Source organism: Falco peregrinus, chromosome 3, assembly GCF_023634155.1.
Source record: "Falco peregrinus isolate bFalPer1 chromosome 3, bFalPer1.pri, whole genome shotgun sequence".
In the NCBI taxonomy this organism is placed as follows: domain Eukaryota; kingdom Metazoa; phylum Chordata; class Aves; order Falconiformes; family Falconidae; genus Falco; species Falco peregrinus.
In genome coordinates this window covers 117,667,229-117,686,861 of record NC_073723.1, presented here as the reverse complement: position 1 = coordinate 117,686,861, position 19,633 = coordinate 117,667,229, and the positions used below count along the sequence as shown (strand labels likewise).

Below are 19,633 nucleotides of genomic sequence, written 5' to 3'. Positions count from 1 at the left end.
TGGGTGAGCTTGAGTCCTTCTTGTCCTGGATGCCAGACGAGGGCCAGGGAAGATAGCAGTTGCTTATTTAGTTCAACAGCTGCTGCATTTAATCACTCCAGCCCTGGTTCTGCTCGCAGTTAATTGACTTGCAGCAGATGTAGAGCTACAGCCACAAAGGACTTTCTCACACCAGCCTCTTGTCGCTACCTTGGGATTGCTGTTCAGCTGCCTGCTCTGTACCTGTTTTCTTAGCTCTAACCCATTTATTTTCTTTCTGGGGGAGTGGGGGGGAAGAGTCCCTTCGAGTAAAGGGGGGCTAATGGGAGAAACTCCCATTTTAAGCTTGGTTTCTTCCATATTTTTTTTTTTTTAGTCTCCTTAGACTAGGCTTGACTCCTCTTTCCTGAAAAGACATGCTAGAGCACAAGAACTGTGCAAAGATTGACTGTCAAAGAGAAAATGAAGGCACAAGGGGTGCCCCCCATCACTCCTATCATCTGCACAGGGGTGGAGGTGACTTTAGTAATTTTTTATTTTTATTTTTTTTTTACCTCCCTGGGAAGGAAGGCTGCCTGGCTCCAGCAGCTTGGAGCACGAAGGCTACGAGAGCTCCTTCTGGCAGCTTAGGCTGCAGCAGTCGCGCACAGCCCCTCTATTTAATGACCTGCTCCTAATTCCCGTCTAATCACCTGCCCCTGCTGGTTTTGGCTGGTGAAGAAGCTGGAGAAAAGCGAGGACCACTGTTTGCCCAACCGAGGACCATTGTTTGCCCAACCGGCACCACCCTGGCAAGGTAGGGCCTGGGGCAAGGACCATCGAGGTAGGTGGAAACAGCAAAAACTCTTTAGTTTTTCCATCCTCTTCCCACCAGTGGGAAGCTAAAGCAAGTGACCCGCTTCCAAATCCAGCGGGGTATTCAACCCTATTCATTTGGGGGGCAACCCCCCCTTCCCCGCCCCCCCCCCCCCCCACCCGAGAGAGAAAAAAAAAAAAAGGTATTTTAAATGTGTGTGCTGGGGTCTGCACTGATTTCTAAGCTTGTTCATGGTTTGTCAAGCGGGACACAGCTGCGTTGTGCTCGGTGCATCTGCCGGGAGCGGCCGTGCAGCATCGTGGCAGCCATTTTAAGAAAGGCTGGAAGAGAAGGACTGCAGGCGCACGTTGGCACGCGTGAGCTGGCAGGGGAACTGGAATTGTACAGTTGTTGGGGTTCGAGGAGGAGAGGATTTTAATTGTCTGCTCTGGTGAAAGGGATAACTCTGTTTCCTGGAGTAGTATTACAGCAGTGAAAGTCTGCTGTGCCACACAAAGCTTTTTCTTAACTACATAAAACAGATTTGGCTTCTGAGCCTTTTGTGTCCATTTCAGGTGTGATCACCACTCGGCTGCAGAATTAACCTGCTCCTAATTATATTAAAGTTTTTTTACTTGAATGCCAGATAAAAAAATCACTTAAGTTCATCCAAAAGATACCCCCTTCCCATAACTTATTATTCCTTTTCTAGATTAGCATTGCTTTCGGAGCATCAGCTGCACGAAGTGCTGTAACTCCAAACAAACCACAAATCCAATTAGCACCAGCAATGCTGCTGGATGAGAACCCAGCTATAATTTAGGAAAAGAGACAGAAAAACCACCCCAGTGACCCTTGTCGGGTAGAACAGTTGTGAGCGAACAAAAACCGGGGTATTTTGGTTTACCTTTTCTGGGGAGAAGGGTCCCAAGGAAAGTTTCAAGGGTATTTTATAAAACACAGGGGGAAAGAAAGGAGGGAAAAAAAGAAAAGCAGCAAACATCTACAAAAGAAACTAAAGCAGTCTTTCACACACAGCATGAGCATGTTCCAGATAAAATGCTTCGGTGGATGGTGTTTAAATCAACATAGCTAGCCCTCTTCCTGAAAGAGGAGGGGAAGTAGCCGTGTCTCACCCCACCTTTCTTTCCAAAGCCCGATTCCAGCTGTCATCTTTTGTGCACCATTTTCCAGCAATGGTTCTGAAACCAACCTGAACTCCTACTCTACCCGGGTGTTTCCTCTCAGCAGAAAGCAGTACAAACTCACACCAACCATAGAAATGTACCAGTTTTATTACAAAGATTCTCAAAATTCAAAATAAAAGCATCTTTAAAAAACCACAATATATTCCCCCCCAGACACAAAGATACACTGATCTCTCTTGCTTCACATACAAACACTGAAGAGCAGGAGTGACACGTCACTCAGATTCAAAGACTAAAAAACTCACGGTGGAAAAGGGAAAAGAAGTATTTAAAAAAATAAAACATTTAAAAAATAACCTGTGTTAAGTTAGCAGCATTATTAGAGTTGAAACCATCAGCAGCGCTCCGTGGGAGGTACAGATCCTCTTATGGACAGAGGAATCCCCCTGAGAAAGGAGAGCAGCGAGTCAAAACTGCCTGCAAAACTTCTGCGCTCATCTAATGATCAGCTGTACAAAACGAGATGCAAAAGAAAGGCCAGTTATGGTCACAAAAGACCTTTGGGTGTGAGATAATGCGTGGGAGTAGGAAGAGGAGTACTTATAAAAATGTACAGAGCCCCATCTGCTGTTCCCTTACAACAGCTCAGGCGGCTGATGAAAAGGTTCTCCATATTTACCGGCCTCGAGAGCAGGAAAGAGGAAAGGTTCAATTTGAAAACATTTTGTAACTTCACTTCAGAGAAGAGTTTTTCTGTGAGCGACACACGTTAGCAACAGGTTTCAGCCAGGCTCTGTTTGGTCTGGCCTTGAGAAGAGTCGGGAATTTCTGCAGTGGTTTCAGCCTAGGACACAGATCAGTACTGGGAAAACACATTAGGGCACGTGTAGCCGAGGGCAGAACAAGCAGGAAAAGCAAAGCAGGCGGCCAAATGGGCAGTAACTCACTTCCCCCCCCCGCCCCCGCCAACAGAGGGGCGTAAGTATAGAAAAAAAGGTATAAAAATTTCATCCCTTACTCCAGATGCATAATGCTGCCACACTAACTGGATCTGCAAGATCTTGGAAAATGTTAACCACCACATTAGGGTGATTTTCATTTTGCATTTTCCAGATCTGCACCTGCAGGGCTCTTGGGCTGATTCACTAAAGCGCTTTTCAGATTGCTTTTAAGCTGCTTCATCTCTTTCCACAAGTTTGCTGCAGGGAGGTAGCCAACTCTATTCAAGAACTGCACTATTTGACCCTGAGAAGCGGCACCAGCTTGCAGTTACTTGCCATGGTGGAATCAAACTGAAGACCAAAGGAATAGTCAGTCTCTCACAGGCTTCATTTGGGAGCTCATATTCTCCCACCAAAAGGAAAAAAAAAAAAAAAAAAAAAAAAGGAAAAACAATATTCATGGCCATCTTTCCACCTAACCTGAAATGCAGATACTACTTCTACTTAAATTATTCTTTTCCAAGGGTGGTTATTTCAGAGGAGAGAGTAAAGAAAGGAAGTGATTTTTCAAAGACACACTAAGGAGGCAGTGGAAGGCAAGCGTGAAACTTCCCAGTCACCAAATCTGGGCAGTGCAGGTCTGTCTACTCTGCAGAATCCTCCCTATCTGCTCCCAGCGGAGTGCAGCAAGGAATAATTTACAGTTCTCAAGTCATTTATATATTTATATAGAAATATATACAGAAACATATAAAATATAGATCCTGTGGAATGGGAGGCAACCAGAGAAGCTAACCTATGACAACTACGCACTGACAGGTACTGTCCAGCTGCAGCCATCTTAGGTGGATTTCGTTTCTTCCTTCACCCTGTGGAAGCAAGAAATGAAGAATTTGGTTTAAACAAGCGACTCGAGCTGTGCCCAAGCTTTAGTAACAAGCCAGAGTTGCAACCTTAAAAATACTGATTATATGGCCCATCTCCACCTAAAACTTGTAACGCGTAACTGAATGAAGGCACGGTATTTTTGGTATTTTTAAGCTCGTTTCACTGCAGGCTCTCACAGTGCTTTAGCAGCTGGTGCTGCTGTACACACGCAAATCTCTTCCCATTCACAGCCCTGATGAAGCCATCCAAACCTCCAAACCTCCACATTCCTCCTCCAACTCCTCAACCTGTGCAACGTCCCACTGGGGGCACGAGGAGATGCACAGGGAACTATAAGCACAGCCATTTAATCACCGTGCCAGGAGAGAGGGCTCACCCTTTGGGTTCCGCTTTCTCCTCTTTTGCTTTTTCCTCTTCTTTCTCATCTAGGAAAAACAACAACAACAAAAAAGACACACAGTAGTGCAGCAGGAAAGTACATGCCAGGCAAAGTTCCACGGAGCTGGGAGCTTCTAGTGGAACTCATGCTCTCATGAGTCTTCAGGCTCTCGTGCTTACCTTTCTTCTCCTCTTCCTCCTTTTCCTCTTCTGTTTTCACACGCTTGGCTTTCTTAAAGTTGGCAACATTTTTGCGCCCTCCTTCCCCTTCATCTTCAGAGTCAGAGAATTCTTCATCACAGGATATTCTCTTATCAGAATTGCGGACTGAGTGCGAGAAGGACAAGAGGCTGTTTCAGCAGATTTAGAAGTCAGGAGACACCAAGCACTAACTTCTCCAAGTACATCTACACGCTGGAATGAACTAACCAGCCTACGTAAGTCAGAATCAGGCCACGATAAAACACTTCGTCTTTCTACCTGCCCTATCTTTTAACTCATCACTCCTAACTGCTCATGCCTAAGATCCAAGATCACATGTATGACTTGGATTAGGTACGGTGTGATGTCTAGACTTGACAGCGTAAGCAGGTTAACCAACCTCACACTGAGAAAATCTGTCTGCCAGATCTAAAGGCCATCAGCCAATCTGGATACAAACTAGCATTTTCACAGTGGAAGACAACTTCTGGGATCAAACCTGACAGTCTCTCAGAAAGCATTCTGTCATAGCACCTACACCACTTAAATTCTCACATTAAAGCCTAGGTTCTCCCATTATGGAAATCATCTGGCAAAAGTGCCCTTTCTCCAAGGGAAAAGAAATCTCTCAGCCTGCAGTGCGTTGCATCATTGCTTTATCTTACAAAATCAATCGGAATGGTGGCAATAGATTCAAACCGAAGGACTGCAGAATTGAGATACTTCTAGATCTATCCTCCTCTCTTTATTAAAATCACTCGGTTCAGAACTTGCATGCTTCTCCAGCTAACCGATCCTGTTCAGCTTTGGCACCCACAGGCTCTGAACAGGACGTTTCCCAGCCGGGCAACGCACCTATGCCAGAGACAAGCACATACTTGAAATGCGTTTCTCAGGATCTTCTTCCTCTTCATCTCCGCTGTCTTCCTGAACAGCATCCTCAGGAATTGGCTGCATCTGGACGCCGGGAGCATGAGGCAGCATGCGCAGGTTCTCAAAGAGACGCTGCCTAGAGCCAGCCAGGAAAGGAACACCTCCGTCAGCAAGATGCCACCCACGGCTGTGAAGCCCCCAGGAGAAGGTGTCAGTCTCGCGAAGAGAAGCAAACACTTACTTGATCTTCTCAAGATACTCATTGGTATTCTGGTTAGTCATGTTCGAGGGACTGATGTGGAGCTTGAAGTCTGGTCCGAAGTACTCAAAATAGTCATTATACGGGAGTTCTGCAGGCAAGTTAGAAGGGAATAAACACCAAATTACCACTGGGCTGGTGACAAAATCCCACAAACATGTTGTCTCTACGGAAAAGCACAACTGCATTTACCTAGGCATAGGAGCCCAGGCTCTCCTAGCCCAAAATCAGATCAAAGCAGACAACTTAGCAACAGCACCATCAAAGCCTACTTGGCAGTTAAACACTATCTGTGCACACACAAGTTTTCGGTAGAAGGTCATCTCATTTCAGTAAGTCAGCAAGGCCGCTGGGTACCTTTTGCTGGAGGGGACAGCTACAGGACTAGAATGCAAACAAGACCAGCTACTGCAAATCAGGGCATCCGAAAGCTCCTCCACAGGTAATAATCAAGAGCTAATGAAACATCTTAGGGTTGCTACTTCTCCCACAGAAACGTCATTTCCCTGAGCTCTGTTACTAGAGCGTCACTGTTCCTCAGTCTTGCTTCAAAGGCTCCAGGGAGAATTACCATTGGGAATTTCAGTGTCCAAAGCCACAGCAGTCTCATAGGTCCAGCATCTAGCCACGTTGCGGATTGTGTAGCCACCTCCTCCCAGCATCAGCATAGGCAAATTAAAACTTTTTACAAACTCCACACACTTGGCATGACCTGCAGCAAAAGCAGCAGGAGAAAAGGGTTGAGCTTCATGGCATACGAACAAAAAACTTTTCAACGAAATCTAATTATATCAGTTATGCCAGTCCAACACAGGCACTGCACGGTACTCTTACCTTTGATGGTCAGATTAAAACAACCCAGCCTGTCCCCTGACAGAGAATCTGACCCGCACTGCAAGACGACTGCGCTAGGCTGGAACGTCTCCATCACTTTCGATATCACCTAAACAAGAAACCCGTTGTTACACACTCTCCACAGGACAGCGTCACAGCAACACAGTAACGTCCATGTCAGCAAACGACATGAAGGCATCCCTTAGTGCTCCCACAGCTGCTGGCCCCCCTAATATTGGTAACACTAAGGCTCTTACAAAGAGCAGCTTACTGACAGCAGGCTGCGATTGTTAAGGAGGAATATAGCCCCTGAAGAATCTTATCACAGGAGACTGAATCAATCTCCCTAAAGAATGGCTCCTTGAGTCACCCAGTGACAAAGTACGATCCCCAAACAATCCCTCGGCAAAGATGTCTTCACCTACCGGCTTGAATATTGCTTCATAGGACTCATCATCAATTCCATCCCGGAGAGGGTAGTTGACAGCATAGTACTTGCCTTTGCCTGCACCAATATCCTATTAGAGTGAAAGACAGGAGAGACCGCAAATCACCAGAGAACCAACTGCAACACATAAACTGTGCCCCAGATTAGGAAGGGAAGCCTGGGATTCCGTCAGCGTAATCTGAACGTAAACCTAGGCTCTCAGGGACAAATACTGTCCTGGCAGAAGGCAGCAAGAGTCAGTTGACTGCAGCAGCAGCTTATTTGGGATAGGTGGGTGCATCTGGCCCTCAGCATTCAAGAGAAGAAAAATCTACTACTACATGTTGCTCTGAGCACACAGGCTCCCATTTCACTGGCAAAAGCCAGTCTCTTACACAGCAATAAGACTGGTAGCCAAACTTCTAGTTTCAAACCTGTATGCTGCCGAGATGCACAGCCCAAAATACCAGTTTGGGCTGACCGTGCGGTCTAGTAACCAAAGGAATCTATTTTTACTTTAAAATAATACATCTATTTTTACATTTCCATTATCTCTCTCACACCAAAGTGTTTTATTAAAAATAATTATTTCATTCATGGTGCAGAGTGGCTGCACCAGGAAAGAATGCTGCAGCTGCACACAAGTTCACATCACCAGTGCCAAACTCTGGGGCAGGGCTGAAAAAAAATACAAGTCACAAGTGGAAGAGAAGAGAATTTAGATCAGAAAAATGCAGCTCCACTAAAAAGCACATTAAAAAAAAAAGGTAAAGAACATTTCACCCCTGAGAACAGCATTCTGGCAATGTCAGAAGTCACAAAGTGAACCACACCTGTATCTAACTTGAAGGAGTGCCACAGTTAACACCACAATTCATTAATGGGCAGAACTGACTCACAGGAGGAAATGCCAACAAGATAAACCAACACACACAGTAATTCCTTCCTAAACTTTCACCCAAAAGCTTGTGTGACCAAGCTTAGTTTGCAAGTAGCTACAGATGACCAACATGCCATCTTCCGAGTCACTTTTCTGAGCGTAATCCCCCCAGAAGGCTGCTAAGAGACTGGTATCAAAGCCTTGGGTTTATCACTATACAGACCATGATCACAGGAATAAAACACCCACTCCAAGAGCCAAGCGAGCTGCCTCACATACACACCTTTGCCCTCAGAAAAAGGATGCCACTTTGAAAGCAGGAAAACTCAGGAGAGCAGTGATTTTAGTTAAATTAGTACGACAGCAAACAGATGGAAGAGGCCAAATTTCAGGGTAATTTTCTGCTAAGCCTTCATTCTCACCCGTAGGTCCCCTGTTCCTGGGAAGTATTCTCCGTACTTATGAAAGGACACGGTCATGACACGGTCTGTGGTATAAAAGGCTTCCTCCACGCCATCTCCGTGGTGAATATCAATGTCAATATACAGCACTCTCTGGTGATACCTAGGATCAGAAAGGAGTCAAAATACCGCATTTCTTCCGAGCAGAAATTGCCTTCAGCAGCAGAGCAAATGGGAGGAGAGCAAGGAATTTGGTGCTAACCCCCAGGCTGCACAGCTACTGGGCAGCTCTCCCTCCAGAGTCTACAAGCAAAAGAGCTACAGAGAATGAACATGTGCTTTGGTCAGCAGTGGAACAGAACCACAGAGGAAAATCAAGTGGCTTTTGCTGCTGCAACTGATCTCTGAAGGCAGACACAACTCAGTTTATTCAGATCCAGCCAACAGACTGCATTTTTATCTCCAAGCCTCCCATTGAGGTTTGCCTGGAGCCAAAAGCTGTCACATATGACAGCTGTGCTCCCTCTTCTGGGGTGGGTGGTAAGAGAGGCAAGGGCCTAAGAGCAACCTCCTGCACAGTGCCACTGTTAGACATACCCTCTTCGGGACAGAGGGTACCACATCCCACCAGAAAGCTGAATAAGCCCTTCTGGGAAAACACAGCTCAAAAAAAAGCAACAAAAAGAAAAGACTGGGAAGAAAGCACTTAAGGATGCAGAGGAAATGCAGCAGAACGGACAAACAAAAGGGGTAAAATAGTACTGCCCATACTTTAGGAGCTCCAAGATAGCTAAGACGATATCGTTGACATAACAGAAGCCAGAAGCCTCTGACTTCTTAGCATGGTGGAGGCCTCCTGCCCAATTCACAGCAATATCTGTCTGCTGCTTGTTCAGCTTCACAGCACTGGCTGTTGGGAGAAGAATTACAAAACGTTAGCATGTGAGCAAACGCCCCGTGACAGAGACTGAGGGGTAAAGTACTGGTCCCTTACGATCGCATCACTGCTGATGTGTATGTTTGGGTACTTGACAAAGCACAAGCCCAAGGGTTTAACATTGGCCGTCTCAACAAACGAACAAAAGGCAAGGGAAGAGAAATGCAGGCTCTGTTTTGTCTGCACGCAATTTTCACTGCTTCCCACTTTTGCCTCAGAGCACGAAAGCTGCACAAACGAGTCCACAACATTCGAGCTGGGGTCACAGTTGAAGACAGTCTAGATTTCTCAGTGCCCCGAACAAAAGATTCTAATGAAAGGTTTTATCCAACATATATTTAGGTCATCCACTGACTATGCGTTTACTGAGGGAAGAGAACTTCCCTCAGCCCCTTCATAAACTTTCTGCAAATTTTGCAAGTCTCCCTGGATTCAAACAAACGATCTACTCTGTGGAATCTACAGCCATGGGACCAGAGAGCATAGAGCTACTTCAAAAAACGCTGCAGTCAGAACTACGTTACAGGAAATAAAGACTTCTAGATGTCATTGTGGGAGTAGCAGCCACAAAGCTTTAACACCTAAGCACAGTAACACAGTTCCAACCTTTCTGCAACAAAAGCATTTTAAAATAGCAAAAGCATTTTTAATGCCCCAGCTTTCAGGGAGCTTACTGAAACCTTTCAGGTTCTATTTTGCCTCATGTCCAGAGACAGTGGCTTTTTGTTAAAAAAAAAAACAAATAAAGTATCCCTTTTCTTTCCTTTCCACCTTATGCCTGCCCAGAATAAGGTTTTTACAACTTTTTTTTTCTTGTAAAGCTCACATTATTTTTTTTTTTTATTAAAACCTCTGTTACTGCTCTGGTTTTGTTTTAACTCAGTCACTGGCAGTGCTGTTATATCGCTTACAGTCCTTCATGTGTCCAGTGAAGAGATGCTTAACAAATGGAGAGTGATCTGTCAATGTGCAAGGCTCGAACTCTCACACAGGAAGAAATCTGGATCTCATTATTAAGGAAATCAGAAATAGGTTCACAAGGCTTCCCCACCACCTCCCGCAACAATATTTCCTAAACAGAACTACATTCCATACATCTGTTTAAGAGAAAAAGAACATATGACTTGTGAGCTTACCAACTGAGCCTCCAGCGGAGAGCTGACAAAACTCAAACAACCCATCAAACACCGGGCAGTCTTCCCCAACATTAACTTGAAAAGAATACAAAAGAGTTAGTAAGAGAAAGCTACAAATAAATGACAAAGCTTATACCACCGCTCCGATTTAAAAAGCTAACCAGGCAAGCAATCAAAAGTTTTAACCAACAAAAATACCACCCAGAAATAATAAAACATTCACAGCGTCCACCTGAGGATTGCCTGATGAGGCGAAAAGGCTGTTGCTGTAGGGAAGGTGCTCCTGACTTGTAAGAAAAGAGGGAAGCAGGTCCCAGGAGCTGCGGTGAGAGCAGCACGCCATCTACCGAGGTGCCCTACGGGGGATCCAGAAACCGAGTGGGCAGAGAGATGATGCTATCAGCAAGAGCTGTGTGATACTGATACACGTCCTCAGCACATTTACAGCATTCCGCTCTGCTCCGGCAGCACACGCTGGTCACCACAGGCACACACAAACTGTGCAAAACGGGGGCGAGCACCCCTGGCTACCCTCCATCCGCCAGGCTGCAGCGCTGCTGCCTGGGCACTGTGCCTTCTGGGGGGAACGGGGTTTTTCTGACAACAGAGCTGACACTGAGCTCCGCTACCCAACCCCTCAGCAAGTGGGAAAGGGGTTTGCTCCCATTTTCTGCTGTATTGCTGACAAGGAGTTGAGAAAGCAAACAGTGGCAGCTCTGCAGGAGAAAGTGGGAAGATGGCAGATAGTGGCGTGCACTGGACGAGAAGCTTACATCCACATCTGCTTGGTTATGCTTTGTACGTTCTTTTTACTTACACACTGGACTGTCAGTTTTTAAGCTCTCAGCAGTGCTGTAGTTTTACCCTGGATAAATCTCTACTGTAAATAGTTCCACGATTAAAAATAAAACCCAGTAACAACAGACTTGTATTGAATCAGGATTTTGCAAGATTGCTTTTGCAAAGAAACAAAAAAAAAATCTGTACTTTTTAACAACATCTGTAGAATGTTTTCTTCTGTGCTTAGTGAGAAAGGCACAAACAGCACAGTTCTTGCAGCATTAGAAACTCGTCAGTGCACAGTCTCCACAAAGACTGTGTGCCAAGGGTGTCTGAATGGTCCCAGTTCGGGACAGGACTCTCTCAAAAGGACAATACCCATCTGGAGACCCAGAAGGAAGCAATTGTTCCCGCTTTCCAGTTGTTTCAGCAGGGCATGGCAACTGGCAGCATTGGAATAATCAACTCAAAGAGGTGGTTGGAAGCTTTCCCTGTTAAGCGAGGAGAATTTAAGTCATCAATTTCTACATGCTTCCTCTTACAAGAAATTAAACTTCTTGCCCTTTAGGTTACACAGCAGTCTTCCCCAGTCCTCAGGCAGGCAACATTAACAGAATGAAAAGAGAGACTGTTCATTGCCTCTGCTGCCCCTCAGAACTTTGTGGGCAGTACTGACAGTATCTGAGGGCATCCCACTGCTATACCTGACAAAGACAGGAGCTACCAGGTAAAGAGAAGCCAGCTGGGCTTTGTCCCCTCACAGAGATTCAGAGCAGCCAGGACTACTAAGGAGGAATATTGGTAACAGGGGTCAATGACTTGACTATAGGTACAAAGCTCTGGTGGAAGATGAGAGGTAAATGCTCCTTCTTCCTTGCAGTGGGTGGGTGAGAAGCTTTGTATGTAGGAGAGCGTGACCAGAGGCCAGCATTAAAGGTGGAAACATTCCTAGGGAAATCATAGCAGCTATCCTTCTCTCAAAGGGAAAGCTGAAGCAGCAAGCAGGCTACAGAGACCTGCCACAGTACTCAGGAGCGGTGACCTTGTCTCCTGTATCCCTCATCTCTGTTCTGAGCCTCCTACGCCAGTTCTCTGGCTACACAGAGGTTCTGCAGGTCTTGAAGAAAAGCTCCGTCCTCTGCATGTCTAAGATTAATTTTTGTATTTTGCCTCCTTCAGGGAACAATAGTTCTGTGGAAATACAGTACAGAAAATGTCGACAACCAGCGACAGCAGAGTGAGTGTTTATGACCTGTATCTGCTTCAGGGGTAAACAGTTCAGTCTGTGTAAATATGTACTTCGGTATATGTTGTTCTTCTCCCCAGTAACAAGTGATAGGACAAGAGGGAATGGCCTCAAGTTGCACCACGGGAGGTTTAGGTTGGATATTAGGAAAAATTTCTTCACCAAAAGGGTTGTTTAAGCATTGGAATGGGCTGCCCAGGAAGTGGTGGAGTCACCATCGCTGGAGGTATTCGAAAGACATGCAGATGCGGCACTTTAGGGACGTGGTTTAGTGGTGGGCTTGGCAGTGCTGGGCTTACGGTTGGACTCAATGACCTTAAAGGTCTTTTCCAACCGAAATGATTCCATGATCTGGTGTATGAAGGCACATCATTTACTGTAGGAAGCCTTTCCACGTATATTACTCGTGAACTATATTACTCATTCCTCTTATGTGCTTGTGCCTTAATATCTGTCCCCTTCAGCTCATACCAGATTTCCAAGGGCCTCTACTTCATATTGTATTTCTTCTAAATTGGAGATAACATTTACTCCACATAAATTAACCCCATGGGCTAATAACTTTTTTTCTGCTCTCAAGGAACGCAGCGTGCAAGACCGAAATACTGTTTAAATGAACCTCAAGCCTTCCCCACTATTTGCCTATACTTGCTAGAAATCTAGTTTGCCATAGCCAAAAACATCAGCACAGAGTTGCAGACACACCAAAAAAAGGTTTCTGTAACATTAAAGTCACCATTAAAGAGCCCTCCCATGGACTGGAGAGATTAGAACAAGAGATCAGCTCACAAAATAAGCCATTCTGACACAAAGGGGACAGGTATTATTGTGCATCTCAGCACTCCCCTACTTCCAAACTGCCACTGCCCTGAAAATCCTTCCGAGTTCCCACAGATTTGGACACAATTGATGCATTGGGGGTTTCTCTGTGCGCCTGTTTTAAATTACAAACCCTTTCCCGCTCAGTGCCTCTGGTTAAAGATAAGCAGTAACACAAAATACATGCAGCCCATAAATGGAGTATTTCAGTCATCTCTGAGCCAGGAAGACGATTTAGAAGAGACATCAAAACACAAGACCAACAAAAGACAGCCAGGTCCAAGGGGTTTTCTCAGTTCTTTTGGCATACTGGCTTGAGAGAGGGATACATTTTTAAAATGCTTGACTTACCAAAAAAATCAAAAGCAAAGGCAGCAGAAAGACAATTTCCCATGATTCTTCCTACTCTTTTTATCACAAACCTCTAAAGCTGAACTAGAATTCCCAGAACCACAAATTTTAACATTGGCAGGAACTATAGTGCTACAGGCATGGCTTACATCTTTGCATCTGCTTGCTGTACTCAGACATGTTATCTGGGCGAATAGATCTCAGAAATTTTATGTAGTCATCACTGTGGTACTTTGTCATCTCTTCCGCATTTGCCTTGTGAGGGCGCTGCAAGGACAGAAAAAGAGCAAGACTTGTTCTGAAACACATCTCTCTCCCTAATTCCCCATTTCCAACCTCAGATTGACTCCCAGGAGCAGCAAAAAAATAAAAAATAAAAAAATAAAAAATCAAACCAGCAACCTCAAACAAAAGAAACTTATTTTCAAAGGCAAGAACGCCAGAGACTGGAACGTATTACATATCTAGACAAAGGAAACATTTAAGTTACAGGGAGAAAAGCAATCTTCCAGTCTCCAAAGCTTACGTGAAGCAAAGAACATCTCGCAACAAGCAATCAGAAGAAAGCAGAAATACATCAGCACAACTGTTGGGTTTTTTTTCTCTTCCTTTCCTCTTTGGCTTGTCAACAGAGAACTTACGAGTCTGAAGCATCAGAATTAGAACATAAACTAAGATCTTTCATATATATTTCTCTTCATGGCCAGCCCTACACTTACATATATTTCCATCTTCCTGTAGAGGCCATAGTTCAGCAGTAGGTTGTGGGTCATCCGGATCCTGTGGGGTTTCATTGGATGTCCTTGGCCATAATAATAGTTTCCAACATCACCTGGGAGCAGAAAGGATTTTGTTACAGCAGGAAAACTATGAATTTCTTCAAACAGAATCACAGCCGAGCCACAAGAGCCATCAGGTTATCTGTCATTTTATTTGTCCTTCAGCAGCACATCTGTTCACAGGGGATAAGGTCTCCCATCTTGTCTGCATAGGTATCTCCACGGATTCAGAAAAGTTTATTGTAGACTCAAATAAGACAAACATTTGGAAATTAGCGTATAGCCAGAGAAGGAAATTTTTAATGCCAGTTCTGGAGAAGGCAATCCAGGTAGAGTCTGAGCAACGAGCATCACACTGCACAAGTTAAGAGGTGGGAGCTCCAGCTTTCTTGGGCAGGAGGAGCTTTGGACACCACATTTGCCTGTCATCACTTGGACAACGACAGCTCTCCAGTGTCCTCTCCAGGCAGTTCAGGTCCACTATGGTATCTCACATGTACAGAGCTCGCAGGTTTCACCGAGAAATGCAATTGCACTCTGACCAGAAACCCGCGTGCCAAGAGGCATGCAAGTTTAATCTCGGCTCAGACAATGACTCACCAGACAAGAGCACGTAGCCTCTTTGCCTCAGTTTCTCCCTACTTACCTGACAGAAACAAGATACAAAGCAGGTAATTCCATCAAATAAGGGAACACCAGCGCAGCTGTAGCTTTATAGCTTCTCAAATCATTTTCACCTTTTATTACAGCTTGAAATATCCTTCAGGAGAATCCCAGTTCCTGCCAACCCCACCCCCACACAGACGCACCTGACGAGCTATCCTATGGACACCAGCATTAACGAAGTTAGCTTCCTGCAAATACATCCCACGGGTCATCTCCCCGTGCAGATTTTCCCCTACCCAGCAGAAGCCGAGTTCATGCTGCACTCTCCCACAGTAGGCACCACTATCTGGTTTTTTTATTCCTCTCGGTTTCCCAGGGTACTCATTTCCATGAAACTTCCAGAAATTTAACTTTCAGATTTCTGCCTCCCGTCTGATGTTGCTGTGAGAGGCACGGTCTCAAAAGCTGCCAAGAGCAGGAAACACGCAGAGAGCCACAAGCAGCAGCAATATCGCGCAAGCCTCATTTTCTTGGGAAACCAGCCTAAGTTGTTCATGTAGTTGTACAACTCCTGATCAGTTTAGGAAGCAGGAGATTCAATCCGGTCTGGCTGGTGACTCAGTTGGGAGTATTAATATTTCATCACCAATCTTAACATTCAGGAGAAACTGCTACTTCCCCACAGCACACAGCAGTAAGTTTTCCTCCTGTGGACACGGCCCTATTTTCAAAGAAGATGCAAATGGTGCAAATCCCACACCCAAACTGCTAGTGGAGTTTACCTGTCCATGGCACTATGGTGAAATGGGGTGTTCTTTGCACGAAAATTTACTGCAGCAACTATCCCTACAGTAAAATCAGACTAAATCAAGCCTTGGGGAACTCAACACGAGATGCTCAAGACCCTACCTAGAAAATACAAGCACAAAACTACAGGAAGCTTTGAAAAATCACCATCGTCTTCACCTCAGGCTGTCAGTGAAATGCCCTGGGCAAACCCTGACTCCCAGATCCTGTTCATGCTCACTCTGCTAAACACATCCCAGCACAAGTTCTACAGAGCAGCAGACGAGCTCATCTGCTCATGGATGTCAGTGCAGATTAGAAGCATGTGAACCTAACAGCCACCTCTTCCTGTCTGCTAGGGTTAAGCAAGTCCTACAAGGCAAGCTAATAAAGGAGAAGTCACTGTTCAAGTTCAAACGCTCGCACATACCCTCAGCACCCCTCAGGATTTCCCTGAAGGACCCTCAAGATACCCGACTACCTTTTCCCCAACCTCTTCATCTTACCTAGCCCCTTCCCTGCAGCTCAGGTTCCTTCTCCAGCAGAGGATGCCCTCCTGCCACCTGAAATTTATGACTCAAGAAAGAGACCTGCATGCCATCCACAACAGCGCCCAGGGACCTCCGTTCGGGGAATTACTGCACTAGATTGCGCTGCTCTAACCTCCCTGCATGGAAAATAAAAGCCCTAACAAACTGGCCTCCTACAACTGCAGATTATGCCCTCCCCGACAATAAAAGCACACTTTCACCCTAGGACACACTGTGGATGTTTGCCAGCCGCTCGTAAAAGAGCAGTGGAAAGAAGGCTCTAAAACCTCACCACAGAGTAAATTAGTGAGGGCAGCTATAGACAAGCGTGCATAAAACTAACTCTGTGTAGTTACCGTGCAATAAAGACTACAAGGACAGCATCTCTGCTTAGCATTTTCAAACAAAATGACTGGTTATTTCATATTTAAGGCATCATCATGTGCCTGTAAAGATTACAGCTTGTTCACAAACCGTCGCGCTTCTTTGTGAACATGTTATATTCCAAGGACGGGGCTAAGTTTGGACACAGAGACCATTTTTTTCCAACATCCAGGTTATGTGCACACGGTATGGCATTCTGGCACCACTCACAAGCGCTCTTAATTTTAAACCAGGCATTTTAGGGCCCAGGGCTCCAGCATCCCCTTGTGTTTTGATACGATGAGTATTGCACAGAGATCAGTTGTGTGGTGAAATCGGGCTCAGTTTCACTGCACCCACAGCTCTAGTCCAGGCTCCTCCTTGCCCTGCCCTCCCCATGACACCAGCTGACTCAGAGACCCCGCAGGACTGTCACTGCAGCTTGCAAAGCTACTGCTTAGATTTACTTTTCTGGAGAAATAAACAAGCCCTCACTATATACCTGACACATACAGCTGTTTAACAGAGCCCGCTTTACTGTTTGAACACTGAGCACATCCACTTACCAAGAAAAAGCAGCAAGACAATTCTTTTATTTTATTTCACAGGCTAAAAACCATGACGAAATAGAGAATTGCACAATACCTTTCACAAAAAGTGATCACAGACTATTAAAAATGAGTTTGCCCATCACTGAAGCACCAAGTTGCCCTTCCAAAGGGGAGGCAGCTGTGAATGTGCAGAGGCGACGTGACTGGGATTTCTCCCACAAACTACGCAGCAGAAGCAGGGCAGCCCCACAAGATACCCAGCTTGGGGCTTGGCCAGCTCTACCCCCCTGTTACTTCCCTCCTCCAACGGGATGATTATTTAGCCCCAAAGCAGCACTTCCCCAGCCTCAGAACATAAACGAAAAAAAAGCCAGCCTACAATCAAGCCAAGTTCAGAGCCAGAACTAAACAATGCTCCTAGACACAGGAACTCCCTACAACCAACCATGCATTCGGTCTGGCTCCTAACACCTTTAGGTTTGTCCCTTGCTTGACAGCAACGCCACTGACCCAGATGGGAGCTTCGAGAGTGCCTCTTCCTCTCAACGTGGCTCAAGGAGGCTTCACCTCCCCACCGCCCGTCCTGCCCCCCAGCATCTCCCCGAGTGTTCCCCATCCTCCCAGAAACCCTCAGCATCTCAGCATGGCTCGCAAAGCCTCTCTCAGCCCCACGTTCCATCCTGGATCCTTCCCAGCGTTTCCTCACCTCCAAAGTCCATAGATCTCCATACCTCCCCATCCTATCCTACACCCCCCATCTTCCCGCAACATTCCCGCTGCTCCCCTGTCTCTCCCCCATCCTTCCCCCCAGCGCTGCTCCCCTGTCTCCCCCCATCCTTCCCCCCAGCGCTGCTCCCCTGTCTCTCCCCCATCCTTCCCCCCAGCGCTGCTCCCCTGTCTCTCCCCCATCCTTCCCCCCAGCGCTGCTCCCCTGTCTCTCCCCCATCCTTCCCCCCAGCGCTGCTCCCCTGTCTCCCCCCATCCTTCCCCCCAGCGCTGCTCCCCTGTCTCCCCCCATCCTTCCCCCCAGCGCTGCTCCCCTGTCTCTCCCCCATCCTTCCCCCCAGCGCTGCTCCCCTGTCTCCCCCCATCCTTCCCCCCAGCGCTGCTCCCCTGTCTCTCCCCCATCCTTCCCCCCAGCGCTGCTCCCCTGTCTCCCCCCATCCTTCCCCCCAGCGCTGCTCCCCTGTCTCTCTCCCATCTCCCCCAACGCTGCTCCCCTGTCTCCCCCCATCCTTCCCCCCAGCGCTGCTCCCCTGTCTCTCTCCCATCTCCCCCAACGCTGCTCCCCTGTCTCTCCCCATCCTTCCCCCCAGCGCTGCTCCCCTGTCTCCCCCCATCCTTCCCCCCAGCGCTGCTCCCCTGTCTCCCCCCATCCTTCCCCCCAGCGCTGCTCCCCTGTCTCTCCCCCATCCTTCCCCCCAGCGCTGCTCCCCTGTCTCTCCCCCATCCTTCCCCCCAGCGCTGCTCCCCTGTCTCCCCCCATCCTTCCCCCCAGCGCTGCTCCCCTGTCTCTCTCCCATCTCCCCCAACGCTGCTCCCCTGTCTCTCTCCCATCTCCCCCAATGCTGCTCCCCTGTCTCCCCCCATCTCCCCCAACGTCGCTCCCCTGTCTCTCCCCCCTCTCCCCTTATCCCTATCCCGGGACATCCCGTATCCCCTTATCCCCCATATCCTTCCTATGCCCTCCAGTGTCCCCCATTCCCTCAACCCTGCTGAGCCCCCAGGTAACCATGCCCACCCCCATGCCCTGATCCTTCTGACCCCCAGTGCAGCCCCAGCCCTCCCTTCCCCCTCACTGCCCCCCAGCCATCCCTCCCCCCCCAAACACCTCCCCAGCGCCCCCACTGACCCCCACACCCCCCCAGAGGGCAGCCCCCAGCCCCGACACATTTCCCAGTGACCCCCCAAATACCCTTAGAGCCCCCCACTCTGAGCAACCCCCACCACCCACGTCCTCCAATGACCCCCCATTCCCCTCCCCCAGCCAACCCCTCACCCCCCATCCCCAGTGTCCCCCAGTACCCCCCCAGCACCTCCCATTGCCCTCCTCACCCCCCCACCGGTGCCCCCCTCCAGCCCCCTCGGCCCGCCAATCTCCGGGACGACCCTCGTCGGTGCCCCACAGTCCCTCACCGTCATAGTAGTAGCAGACTTTCCGCTTGGTCCCCTGCGTCAGCGCCATTTTCCTGCCTCCCCACAGCGACAGACCCTACCGCCGCCCCGCGCAACCCAACCCGGCCCGCCCCGGGCCCCGGGCCCCGCCGCCCCACCAGCCCCACCCCCGCGCGGCTCCCGACCTATCGGAGAGCGCCGCTCCGCCCTCTCCCTCCCATCGGCCAATAGGAAAACGCGGCGGCGGGAGCGAGCGGACGCGGAGGAGCTAGCAGGCTAGGCGGAGCGGCGGAGTGCCTGGGCTGTACCACTGCAGCGGGGGCGGAGCCGCGCGGGCTGCACCATCGCTGAGGCGCGGGGGGGGAGGGGGAGCAAACGAGGAGAGGGTCCCCGTGGGTGGGGCGGAACCATTCCCGGGGGAGAGTGGGGGGAAATGCCAGGTGGGGCTGAACCATCCCGGCGGAGGGGCGGGGGGGGGGAGGACACACGGTAGAGGCCTCCACCTGCCCCCAGGCCTCGGCCCTGGCTTGTCCCACCCGGGGTCGGCAAGAGCGGGGCCGTGGGGGTCTCACAGAGCCGGGGTCAGCGTGAGAGTGGCCTGGGGCCCCCAGCAGCACCCCGGGGTGGGG

At 48.2% G+C, this 19,633-nt stretch overlaps 1 protein-coding gene across 1 annotated transcript; it reads right to left on the bottom strand.

Moving 5' to 3' along the window:
* Nucleotides 1-2,052: 2,052 nt before the first annotated feature.
* Nucleotides 2,053-19,166, bottom strand: HDAC1 (histone deacetylase 1). The gene is made up of 14 exons (XM_055798170.1): nucleotides 19,026-19,166; nucleotides 13,994-14,106; nucleotides 13,424-13,541; nucleotides 10,079-10,153; nucleotides 8,777-8,915; nucleotides 8,027-8,168; nucleotides 6,723-6,815; nucleotides 6,298-6,406; nucleotides 6,035-6,175; nucleotides 5,446-5,554; nucleotides 5,210-5,340; nucleotides 4,311-4,457; nucleotides 4,129-4,177; nucleotides 2,053-3,733 (listed from the first exon to the last, which is right to left on the bottom strand). Exons 1-14 carry the CDS (start codon nucleotides 19,072-19,074, stop codon nucleotides 3,706-3,708), a joined length of 1,443 nt encoding a protein of 480 aa, XP_055654145.1. The 5' UTR covers nucleotides 19,075-19,166; the 3' UTR covers nucleotides 2,053-3,705.
* Nucleotides 19,167-19,633: the final 467 nt, after the last annotated feature.